Source organism: Lactuca sativa, chromosome 7 (assembly GCF_002870075.4).
Source record: "Lactuca sativa cultivar Salinas chromosome 7, Lsat_Salinas_v11, whole genome shotgun sequence".
Taxonomy (NCBI): Eukaryota; Viridiplantae; Streptophyta; class Magnoliopsida; order Asterales; family Asteraceae; genus Lactuca; species Lactuca sativa.
This window is the reverse complement of record NC_056629.2, coordinates 187,621,766-187,633,894: the sequence shown is the minus strand read 5'-3', so window position 1 is coordinate 187,633,894 and position 12,129 is coordinate 187,621,766. Positions and strand designations below refer to the sequence as shown.

At 35.3% G+C, this 12,129-nt stretch overlaps 1 protein-coding gene across 1 annotated transcript; it reads right to left on the bottom strand.

Moving 5' to 3' along the window:
- Positions 1-9,457: 9,457 nt before the first annotated feature.
- On the bottom strand, positions 9,458-10,384 carry LOC111921532 (ethylene-responsive transcription factor 4). Its single transcript, XM_023917115.3, has one exon. The coding sequence runs from the start codon at positions 10,343-10,345 to the stop codon at positions 9,674-9,676; it is 672 nt and encodes a 223-aa protein (XP_023772883.1). The 5' UTR covers positions 10,346-10,384; the 3' UTR covers positions 9,458-9,673.
- Positions 10,385-12,129: the final 1,745 nt, after the last annotated feature.

The following is a 12,129-nucleotide window of genomic DNA, read 5'->3' as shown; positions in this document are numbered from 1 at the left end:
TAGGCCCTCCTTGATTCGAGTACGGATCCTCTTCTTCCAGTCGTACGGGCCCATACTACCTTCCACATCTACCCGTACTTTCCTCAAAGATTGCTTCGACTTCACCAAGTCCCTTTTACCGATACCCTTCCCACTGACCTCATCCTAGGCTTCCCTAGGGCACTCTCCGACCTACCCTCCGCCATCAGTTGCACTAGGAGTCCCCACCAAGCCACCACCCCCTTAACTAGCTTGCGGATATTGTTACATATCCTTTCCTTAGTTAGTTGAAGATGGCCAGGACCCCCAAAGCACAAAGCAAGTAGCATTCGTGCACTGGGTAACCAAACCAGGCATAACCTACACAGGTCATCCTACTACTGACTAAACAGTCCTAGCATATAGCTCATACAACAGCATATAAGGCATCCTCCCTAGACCCTTAGCCCTAACTAGCATGTTATTCTCAGAATCATATATCAAGCACACAAGGCATCCTCATAGATCCTTAGTCCTATTCTAGCGTGCAGTTTTCTGAATCAAAACCATATAACATAACATAGCAAGTATGGGTATCTTAGGGAAAACTTACTTGAGCCCGGCCGGTCGCATGCATCACACACTTCGTCTTTCTTAAAATCCCTCCATTTAGATTTTAGAAAACCATTTTCCTTGTAAAAATCTTTTAGTCCCTCGGTTTGAGTCCACACACCCCCGAGGGTGTGTTCGAATCCCTCAAACCAAGGCTCTGATACCAACTTGTAACATTTTCAAGCCCGAAAATTTCATTTTTGAATTAATAATTTATAAAACATTATACCATAACATTGTCAATAAATCAACACATTACAAAATCATAATGTTGTGTCCCAAACCATGACATCAAAAGTAATGAAAATCATAGTACGATCCCAGAAAGTCCGATGCGGAATCATGTGTGTGTGTGTGATGCGATGCTACGCCGCCGGCTCCTTCCCCTCAGACGAAGAGGTACCTGAAACCAAAACTGAAACTGTAAGCACAAAGCTTAGTGAGTTCCCCCAACATACCACATACCATACAATATCATCGGTATCTTTCAACCGGTAATCATCGTCGGTATCTTTCAACCGGTAACTTCCATCGGTATCTTTCAACCGGTAATCATCATCGGTATCTTTCAACCGGTAACCATCATCGGTATCTTTCAACCAGTAACTGGGGACTATTCCACCCCTTACCACTAGCATACAACAACAAGATATAACATACAGCCAGGCATATGCAGGTGCTGACCTACCCTTCGGTCCTAAGGACCGCTGTCAGGGAAACTGATCCCTACTATACACATAACATATAGTACAGATAAATCTCATGACCAAAGCACATAACCAAACCAAGATAATTATCACAAAGACAATCATCTTCTAAATACCCCTCTTTGGTGGGCCGGCATTGTGGCCTTAGACCCACCCCTACTGGAAGGTGACTCGCCTCAATGTCGTGCAGTGTTTGAACTATCCTCGATGTACAAGTCGACTCCCTTCAACTCCTCGATCCCTATACGACAACCTTCAAGTCACCACACAGAACGTTCAACCCTAAATAGGGTTAGTTCAAGTCCATTTAAAGTCAACTTCAAGTTGACCCGGCTCGTCGAGTTGGGCCGTCAACTCGTCGAGTCCTTAACCTTTTACCCCTCCTTATTCACGACTCGACTCGTCGAGTTTGGCAACGACTCGACGAGTTCCTCTTCTTTACGAGCATCGAATGAACCTTCATCCGACTCACCGAGTTGTATGAACAACTCGTCAAGTTCACCTTCATCTGATGAACAAGTCCAGACCTTGACTCGCCGAGTTGTATGAACAACTCGTCGAGTTTATCTTCAACCATAAGGATATTGCCTTGGACTCACCGAGTTTGTTCTAGCACTCGTCGATTCCCATGAACTCCAGGTCTAAAACTAATTCCAATGCGTTGGGTCGCTCCTTCTGACCTGCTACAACCCTTCTAACACCCAACTGAGTTCTTTTGACCCTTAACAGATATGGGACTAAATGCTTTGGACTCGTCGAGCCCCAAGAATGGACTCGCCGAGTCGATAACGTCAACACCCTAAATCCTCAATTTCTGATGTACAACACTTGACCAAATGATATATCCAAGCCCCTAGGCTCGATCTAGCACATAAAGTTACGAACTTTACATGCATGCATGCGACTTTTGAGCCGAAAAGGCCCTAAAATGGTTCTTATAATGCATGGGACCTTCCTTGAGTGCAAAAGCAACTCCAATCTGCCTTGTAACTCTTCCCAAGTGCTAGATCCGAAGTCTTGACCGCCACCCATGTTTGAAAATCATGGTTGGTCACCTCATATGGCTTAAAAGTCCTAAATCTTCCCCAAAAACAGATCTAACAAACAAGCAAGCAAGGTATAGACTTTATACCTTTCAAAGACTACAAATGATGAACCAAACTCGAATCCTTCAATCTCCTCTTGATCCTTCTAAGCTCTTCCTTCTTCCTTGAGGTCAAAACCCACAAAAATCACTCAAACGCCTTAGCTCTTGCACCAAAACACTTAGGGTTTGCTATGGAGGGTCTTTGGGAGCAATAAGGACGAGTGGTGGCTGAAAGAGATGATTAAATAGGGTGCAAACCCTCAGATTAGGGTTTTTGTCCAGTCAGAGCCTACTCGCCGAGTTTGGCCGCCGACTCGACGAGTCCACCACTTAAGTCTCGTGTCTAAACCCTCTCCTACTCGACGAGTTGGGCCTTCTACTCACCGAGTCCCTGGCCAAAAATGCAAAATACATTAAATAAAATACATACAAGGAACCGGGTGCTACATTATTTCACCCTTTTTGTTATAGATTTCGAAATATAACAACTATTTCATATTATCACAACAAAAAAATTAAGAATTCACATATATCATGCAAACACACATAGATCATCACGTAATATTTGTATTCTCCCCCCCCCCCCCCCCCCAAAAAAAAAAAAAAAACAAGTAAAAATCGAAAATAAGGGGTATGAACTCACCTTTAGGTTTTTTGGTTCGGTTTTGAGGAAGATATGGAGAGATTTTTGGACCTAGCCAGCCTCTTAGAGTTGATTTCAAACTTAAGAAGCTTCTAAGGAGTAGATCACAAAAATTGTATGAGTTAGGAAGAAGTTTTGATGAAATAAGGAAACTAGGTTATGGATCTAAACAACAACTTACCAAAGATGATGATTCTTATGGAAGAACCTCCTTGAAATGTTCCAAGATCTCGAAAATTTGGATGGAGAAGAGGATGTTCTTGAGAGTGTTTGGGATGAAAGTTTGAAGATGTGTGTGTATGTTTGGTGATTCTCGGCCGAGAGGAAGAAGAGGGGAGAGAAAGAGAGGATGTGAGGTTACCTAGGTGCATGAGATTTGGGATTACATAGTGGTTAAGTTGCATGGAAATCCAACATGTAATAAGTAGGTGGCTAACCCTCCTTAATTCCCTTCATTTCCCTTTTTTTTGTTTTCTACTTGGGCCGAGAGAGAGAAAAGGAAGAGAATGGCTTGGGCCTTTTGTGCTTGAGTCCCATAATATGAGGCCCAATTTGATGGTTTTCGGCCCATTAGGCCTTTAAAGTAGTTCACGGCCCAAATCTTGCATAAAAGAATGGATTTGAGTCCATTAAGGCTAATTGGATTTGTCATGGCCCAACAAGGCTCGTTAAAGGTAAACTAGTCCATTTTAGACTTATAAGGCCCAAAAAGGTTAGGTCTAATTAGAGCCCATTTAAGAGTTCTAAGCCCAAAATAGTCAAATTGGAAGCTTATTGGTCCATTAGACCCAATAAGGAGATCCTAGTCCATATTGGACTTACACCGGGATTTCTAGGGTTTCCAATCTTTTGTTGACTATTTGAGTGGTTGTATAGGGTGTTTGATGGAATTTTGTTGTCAATGAATAAGCAACATACATGCTTTCAAGTTTTAGTTACAATGTTTATCCTTGTTTAATGTTTACAAAGCATTAGAATTCCTAGTTATGACAACCATTAAGAGCTTATTTCTGATTTTTGGGTCCCTGAGGAGTACGTTGGGCGTAGGTAAGTGTACGCTCATCGTAATGTTGATTTTGTGCATTATGGACTTGTACCTTGTGCTTCGAGGGTGTGTACGTGGGGCGTACCCTTCTGGTATGCGGGGCATACTCCCTAATATGTATTTTGGGCTTTTTGAGGTTTAGGCCTTGTGGAGCCATTAGACTTCTGACTTTAGGTCATGGATAGTCTGTGGGCTTTCTTAGTATTGGTACCATGATGGTTTGTGGCCCAATTAGGAATTTGGGCCATATTGGGCTTTGGGTTGCCATTTAGAGATTTGGGCTTTTTGTACTAATGGGTTGGATCTTGGTTTTGGGCCAAGTAAGAAAATGGTAAAATGGTCTTTTATCCTTTAGGAAGTTGGATTATGGATTGGGCCTCGGATTTTGAGTTAATGGGTTAATTATTAATTAAGGTTGTATGTATTGTTAGTTGGTGCAAGGTTATTTGGTTCAATGACCGAGCAGTTAGTGGATTATCAGCAGTTTGAGGTGAATCTTCCTTTGCAGTAGCCGTGGATCGAAGGCACCAAGGTTGGCCCGCTAGTTTATGTTATAGTGTGATGATTGTCTTTGTGATAATTATCAGTTATGCATGTATTTTTTGATGAATCTGTGATTGCTGTTATGATATTATTTGGTAGTAGTAGGCGTGAAATAGACTCGACATCTTATTGAAATAGACCGAAGGGGTAGGCCAACACCCAGATATGTTTGGCAACATCTAGTTAAAATAGGCCGAAAGGGTAGGCCATCATCCATATATGTTTGGTAGTATCCATAGACCGAAGAGGTAGGCCAACACCCATATATGCTTGGCAGTATTCAGTTGAAATAAATCGAAGGGATAGGCCGACACCCAAATATACTTGATAGTATATTTGTTTAGTGTGTGGTATTCGGGGGAACTCACTATGTTTCATGTTTACGGTTTTCAGTTTATGTTTTCAGGTACTTCCAATTTGAAAGGAAAAGGTATGACTTGATCGCAGTACATCCACCCATGGTTCCGCATTATGATGATTTTAGGATTCTACTTTGATAATTGTTTTTCTTATAAAGTACTTTTGAATATTTAGAAAACGGTATTTTGAATGTTGACTTAAAGATAATTAATGTTTTGGTTGAATTAAAAATAAAGTTTTTACCTCATAATTGTGGGACGTTAACTTTTTATTCTTCAATTTATGACTCAATGAACGCCACACAAACAACAACAAAATACTCATCTTGAAAATCTGAAGTTTACTTCTTTCTAGAAAAAGGACATCAGACACAAAAATGGTATAATGAAAATTTTTTCAATCCAAATTATTATAAAATATCCATTAAATTCACCGTATGTATATTAGATTTTCCAATGTAGAATTTAGATTTCGTTGTAAGAATTACTAGAAAGCTATAAACTTTTGTTATAAAATATAGACTTTTCTGAATTTCGCACATCACATCATTTTTTTACAAATGACATGTGAGAAAACACATGATTTCTACACATGATGTGGGAAAAGTCACAGAAAAAATACAACAATTTATCTATCAGCATTCAAGAAAACTCTTAAATTTTGTTTCTATGTAGAAAAACGTTTATATTTTTAGTTACCTTTCATATTAACTTAAATATCCAAGTTTTTTCAAAAAGAAATTACTGGTTTTTTTTGTGACATGACATTTTATCTTTTTTGTTTTTAGGTTATCATAGAAATAAAAATAAGTGACGTTGTCTCTTATCTATGGTAAAACGTGAGAAATAAAACATTACTCAAGCAAAAATAAATGTGATCGTTTTTTTTTTCATTTCAACTAAAGAACAAACAAAAGAATATAATGTCACAAAACAACTGATAATTAAAAAAAAACAGATATTTAAATAAATATGAAATGTAATTAAGGTTGATACGTGTCATACCACAATTACCACACTTTAGCACAGTTACATCATTTTTCCTCATCCTACAAAATTGACGAGTGTCATATCATATCTTACCACACTTTTATTTAATCTTTTATATATATATATATATATATATATATATATATATATATATATATATATATATATATATATATATTATATTTTATTTATATGGATTTAAAACCATGAGTTTTGATATATTTTAATAATGTTTATATATAGTTAAAAAATGGGCGGCAAAACCGTGACTCGGTTACCTCATACCACACCCTTTTTATGGGTTCGATACAGTGTTTACCGTATATTGTACTATACTACGATAGACAATATAGTTCACAATGTATGGTCTTAAATTAAGAATATTCTATATATAGCAAAATACTTTATCCGTTTCAAAATTATTGTCCACAGACAAAAGAACATATTGATTAAGAAAAAATTAATTATCGTTAACTTTATTAAATGAAATGATAATTTTAATATTTTATTGCATTTAATTCTATGATAGTTACATTTAATTTCATTGTAATCTATTCCACTAATAATAAAGGGTATTTTGGTAAAAAATGATATTTATTTTTAAATTGGACAATTATTTTGGGACAAAAAAATATAGACTATTATTTTGAGACGGAGAAATTATAAAGGTTTCTTACAAAATCCTATATTTTGTAAGATAGCATCCCTAAATATGAATATTTTTGGATTTCCACCCTTAAATATTAAAATAATTTGTAACCAAAATTTTACAAATAGTATTTATAAAAATTATAGCTATTTTGATAAAGCATTAAATTTTTTATTGAATTTTAAAAAATAATAAACAATTAACGATTTGCTTTTATATTTATCTAAGATGTAAATGAATTTTTGCAAAATAACATATTAAATATGAGAAATTAAATATTTAGAGGAGAAAGACGGAGAAAATAATGAAAGTAGTCGCCGTCAATGCCGTCCTTTGACAGAAGGAAGACACCTTTCCTTTGGTGGTAATAAATGTGACCGCCAATAACCACAGTTGGATCTCATCATTACATATTCCTCTTTTATTTTATTTTATTTTTTTTATTTTTATTTTAAATTAAACTCTCAGCCACCGTTTCTGTTTCTGCTAGGATTGCCTTCTTTTACTCCAGCAGTCGGCGCCTCCCATGTTCCAACCCACCCAAATAAATTACTGCTACACGTGCCTTCCTCTCAATCCATTCTCTTTAATTCAAAAATATTAATATTCAATGACCTCTTGTTCTCAACAAGACACCAACAACAAAAATATATCCATACTAAACTATTTTACAAAATTTCAAGCTATTTAATGTATTCTCTCGAAATTTGTAGCAATTTATGTATAACAACTAACAGTTACATACTTATTTAAAAGGCTAAATGTTAATAAAAATACAAAAGGAGTTTTAAAAACGTTTTACTTTTAGTTTTTTTATAAAGTCAAGTCAAAAACCTATAATTGAAAATTATGTTTCAAATAACTTTTAAAAAGTTTTGCACTTTTAAAATTTTTGGTTTTCGAACTTTATATGATTTTATATATTTAAAAACTAACAATTATTTTTGTCAAATACTTCTACATTAATAAAAGATACAACTAGCAACTTTTATCTTTAATTTTAGGTATCGAGTACCAATTAGTTATAAAGAAGTGACTTGTACACAGTATTTTATTTTTTATACACAACAATTTATGTTTTATAGAATTTTACAATAAAACATTTTAAAATATAAATTGTTATGTAACATAAATTGTTGTGTAAAAAGAAAAATTATTATATACAAACTTCCCTAATTTTGACACACGCTGGCCAAAATATTATCGAAAATATAATTCTCTATAATTTCACTACACGCAAAAGCTTCTATATTAAACACTAAAACTTTTATATTAAAGTTTTTATCACCTAGTCTTATTATTTCATACACAAAACCCAAAATTTAAAAATAATATAAAAATAAAAACTATCATAGGTACACTATTATAAAGAAAAAAAAACTCTCAAGAAAAAAAAACTCAAACGATCTACCCTAATAAATGAGAACGTTATTGTCACTTGTCATTCTCTCATTTATTTGGCCACATGTCATTTTGTCATAATTTTGAAATATATTTATTTTTCACTTGTTAATTACTTCATTATTTATTTCCACTATATCATTAATTTAGTTTCCATAAATTAAACCTACTATAATAACTATTAATTTCAAATTTCAAATTTCAAATTTCAAATTTGAAATTTCAATTTCAATTTCAAATAAATTTACACTTTAAACATTTGTAATTAACATTTTATTATAATAAATCGTTTAGTACACGGGTCTAACAATTAAACACATAATTTTAATTAATTTATTTTTTGCATGTTTTTTTTTTCATAATTTTCACTTATTTCATATTTCAAATTCAAATAAACTTTTCATTTAATCGCTCCTGTTTAACATTATGTTTTAATTAACCCGTATAATATACGGGTTTCACAACTAGTTTAAAAATATAGAGCTTTTTAGGTTTATTTAGGCCGTTCAGATATCATGATTTGTCATTTTTTAATAGCTAAGAACTTAACATTGGAAATTTTATATGTATAATATTTGATTAAAAAAAATTGCAAGCTCTTAAAAGATATCGAAAGTCTTTACAAAATAATACGGATTACCATTTTGGGATATGTTTGACAAAATAGTTGTTAGTTTGAGATTTGTTCTTTTCATATTTGCAAATATATTTAACAAAAATACTTGTTACCTTTTGAAAAGTGTAGAGGTTTTAAGGCATGTTTGATAAAAAGCTAGTAGCTTTGAGTTGTAGATGGAAATTGTAGTATTTGCTTATATACAAGTGTTCTATAAAATAATTATAAACTGAAATAAAAACTTTAAACTTATATTAACTATTCGATTTTTTTCTTTTATTTAAGGGTTATTTAAAAAAAATCATTTTAAAAGCGTATTGTCAAACACATCTTAAATAAACGGAAAATTAATATACTACTATTTTAGTCAATTGACCTATAAAATTGTGTTTATCAGTCAATTAACCTATGATAAGTTTTTGTTTTCTATATCGATTATAATAATTAAAGAATGTCAAATTATACTTACAAAATACAATAGCAATGTACATTTGACTCTTTCCCAACAATAGCAATCTAGTTTTTGACTCTTTCCCCAAACCGATGTTATTTTTTGTAATTTACCTCAATATTATTCTCATTATTTTATTATATTTTAATTTTAAAATAATAATAAAAGTTGGTGTTGTTTTTTTGGGGGCGGAGGAAGCATCAGTTATCGTAACGCCATACGCCTACACTTGGCTGCACAACTGGAAAATAAATGGAATTTAGCAGTACAACAAGCAATGCGAATGGTACAATCAGTTCATCATCATCATCATCATCATCCTAAATTACGAGATCGATTCAACAAAATTCCGATTGCACTAATATGGAAATTGAAGAACGAAAGATTGCAGAGATATGTTTGTTGTTCTTTTGATATCTGTACAAACGGAAGAAAAGATTTAACATTATCAGCGCATTGAAACATTATCAGGCTGCTTTAATCCTATTACATTTTCATTTTTATCTAATTCTCTAGGTTTGATCTGCTCTGCGATGAAAAAAAAAAGAAAAAAAGGAAACCAGGGGCGGAGGGTGGCGGAGGACCGGAGATTGCTAAAAAAAGAAAATTACATCAGGCAACTTCCGACGGGGGGAAATTAAGATCAAAATCAAGAGCGAAGGTTTTTTCTGGTTGTGGACGATCGGTAGGATGACTGAAATTGACGACGGAAGAGGAGTCGGAGTCGCTTTGTGCGTTGTTGCCGGCGGCGATAGTCAGGTTGGGTGCAGGAAGAACGGATCCGTCCAATCTGAACATGTCCAAACGGTTGTTGTGTTTGACGGTGTTGTTGATCTGAGAATGGTAGAGGAACAAGGAATGAGCCATCGGGAAACCAACAGGAAAGTGCGACAGGGTGAGATCGAGAGCCGACGGTGGAAGAGGAGCGGCGGCGATCGGAACGGCGGAGCTACCCGACTCAACGGTGCTGCTCTCACCGCTAGGGCTTTTAGTCACAGCCTTAGGCTTCCCACCAACGGCGACCATCGGGAGCGACAATTCGGTGGAGGTAGGAAAGTTGGTCTTCGCCTTATCGCCACGGAACTCCCGTGCGGCGGAATCGTAAGCACGCGCCGCCTCCTCCGCAGTATCAAATGTGCCTAGCCAAACACGGCTCTTCTTTCCAGGATCTCTGATCTCAGCTGCGTAACGTCCCCATGGCCTCTTTCTGACACCGCGGTAGCGAGTCTCGGAGCCGCCATTGCCGCCGCCGGTGTTGCCGTCAGGTTTCCCGCGAGGAGCCATGGTGTAAGAAATGGAGAAAGATTGGACATGAGAGAAAAGGGGGAGAGGATGTGGTCTGTTTTTATAGTGGGTGGAGAGTCGTAGAAAAACGGAGCTCCGCACCACTCTCATGACATGGGGCGCGTGTGGATGAAATGTTAGGCTCCTCCTCCGTGGCCTAGGGCTATATTCAAGAGGTTTTACCACCCACCCATACTTTCCTAAATTAAGGGTGTTAGAATTTTCACACTTTAATATTTTTGTTCTTTCTTTTTTTTTTTCCTTAAAAAAAATAATAGGAAACTCATCACTATAACAAGATACATGTATTTGGATATTTTTATAAAAAAACACTATAATCAAATATAAATATCAAAATTGACTAAGGAAAAAAAATGATGACACGTCAAAACAGTTATATAAGGTCTGGTTCATAAGATATAAGAAGATATTAAAACAAAATTGTGTATATTGTCGATATAAGATATAAGAAGATATTAAAACAAAGTTGTGTATATTGTCGATATGTTGTTTACGTTGAAGATTGTCTGCGTGTAGTAAAGGTTACAAAAACACAATTGTCGTATATTGTCGATATGCCGTTTACGTCGAAGATTGTTTGCGTGCAGTAAAGGTTATAAATACAGTAAGCAACATTAAAAGGAATGTTTGTCGGCGGCTTGACATACGTAATCGGATATTTGATGTTTTTTTTATCCTTGTTATGTTAGTGGTTTGCAAGGTATAGGGATGTCGGACTCTCACGTCAAGGAGATTTGGCGTCCGACATAATATAATTAAATATATGGTTTCTATGTTTGTATATTGATCCACGAAGCTAATTGGTTGTGTAACTGATTACCAGACTAGTAAAGGTCACATATGAATTGGTACTAACTAAACATCTCGGTAAGTGGTAGCGTCGTTATAACCATGCTGGCAATTAGTTGCCTACATTGTCATTATATTGTTTACGTTGACGATTGTCTGCGTGCAGTAAAGGTTACAAATAGTATAAGCAACATTAAAGTGAATGTTTGTCGGCGGCTGGACATACGTAATCTGATACTTGATATTTTTTTTTATCCTTGTTATGTCAGTGGTTTGCAAGGTATAGGGATGTAAGACTCTCATGTCAAAGATGTCAGACTCTCAAGTCAGAGAGATTTGGCATCTGATATAATATATTTAAATATATGGTTTGTATTTTTGTATATTGATCCACGAAGCTAACTGGTTGCGTAACTGATTACCAAACTAGTAAATGTCGTATTTGAATTGATACTTGATGAATTAACTAATAGAACATGTACACGTGTAACTAAACATCTCGGTAAGTGGTAGCGGCGCTGTACTCATATAGTGTGACGCATGTTTTTGTTGGGTTATCTAAATAGAAATATTATAACCGTGCATTTATAATAAAAATGAGAAATCGCAATATCTAGATGGTCCACATTGGATCTATTTTAGTTCCCGCCACGCATGGATAAATCACAAAACTAGTAATATTTTTGGAGTGACATGGTTCAAATCATGGACCTACATATGAAATTTCTTACCTCGACCACTAGGATCTCATCACAAAAACTACATTGAAAGTATAATTGTCCTGAGGTCTATGAACTTAACTTGCATTTGTAAATTCATCAAAGCTTTATAATTTCTCAAATTGGAGCACATACGATGCGTTTGGTAAAACTAGCTAGAAATTGGTAGCTAGTAGTTAGGAGTTGTAACTTTATTATGTACCCCTCCACCTAGTCGTATGGTCGTATTAAACTGGCATGAGTCCTAGCTCCAAG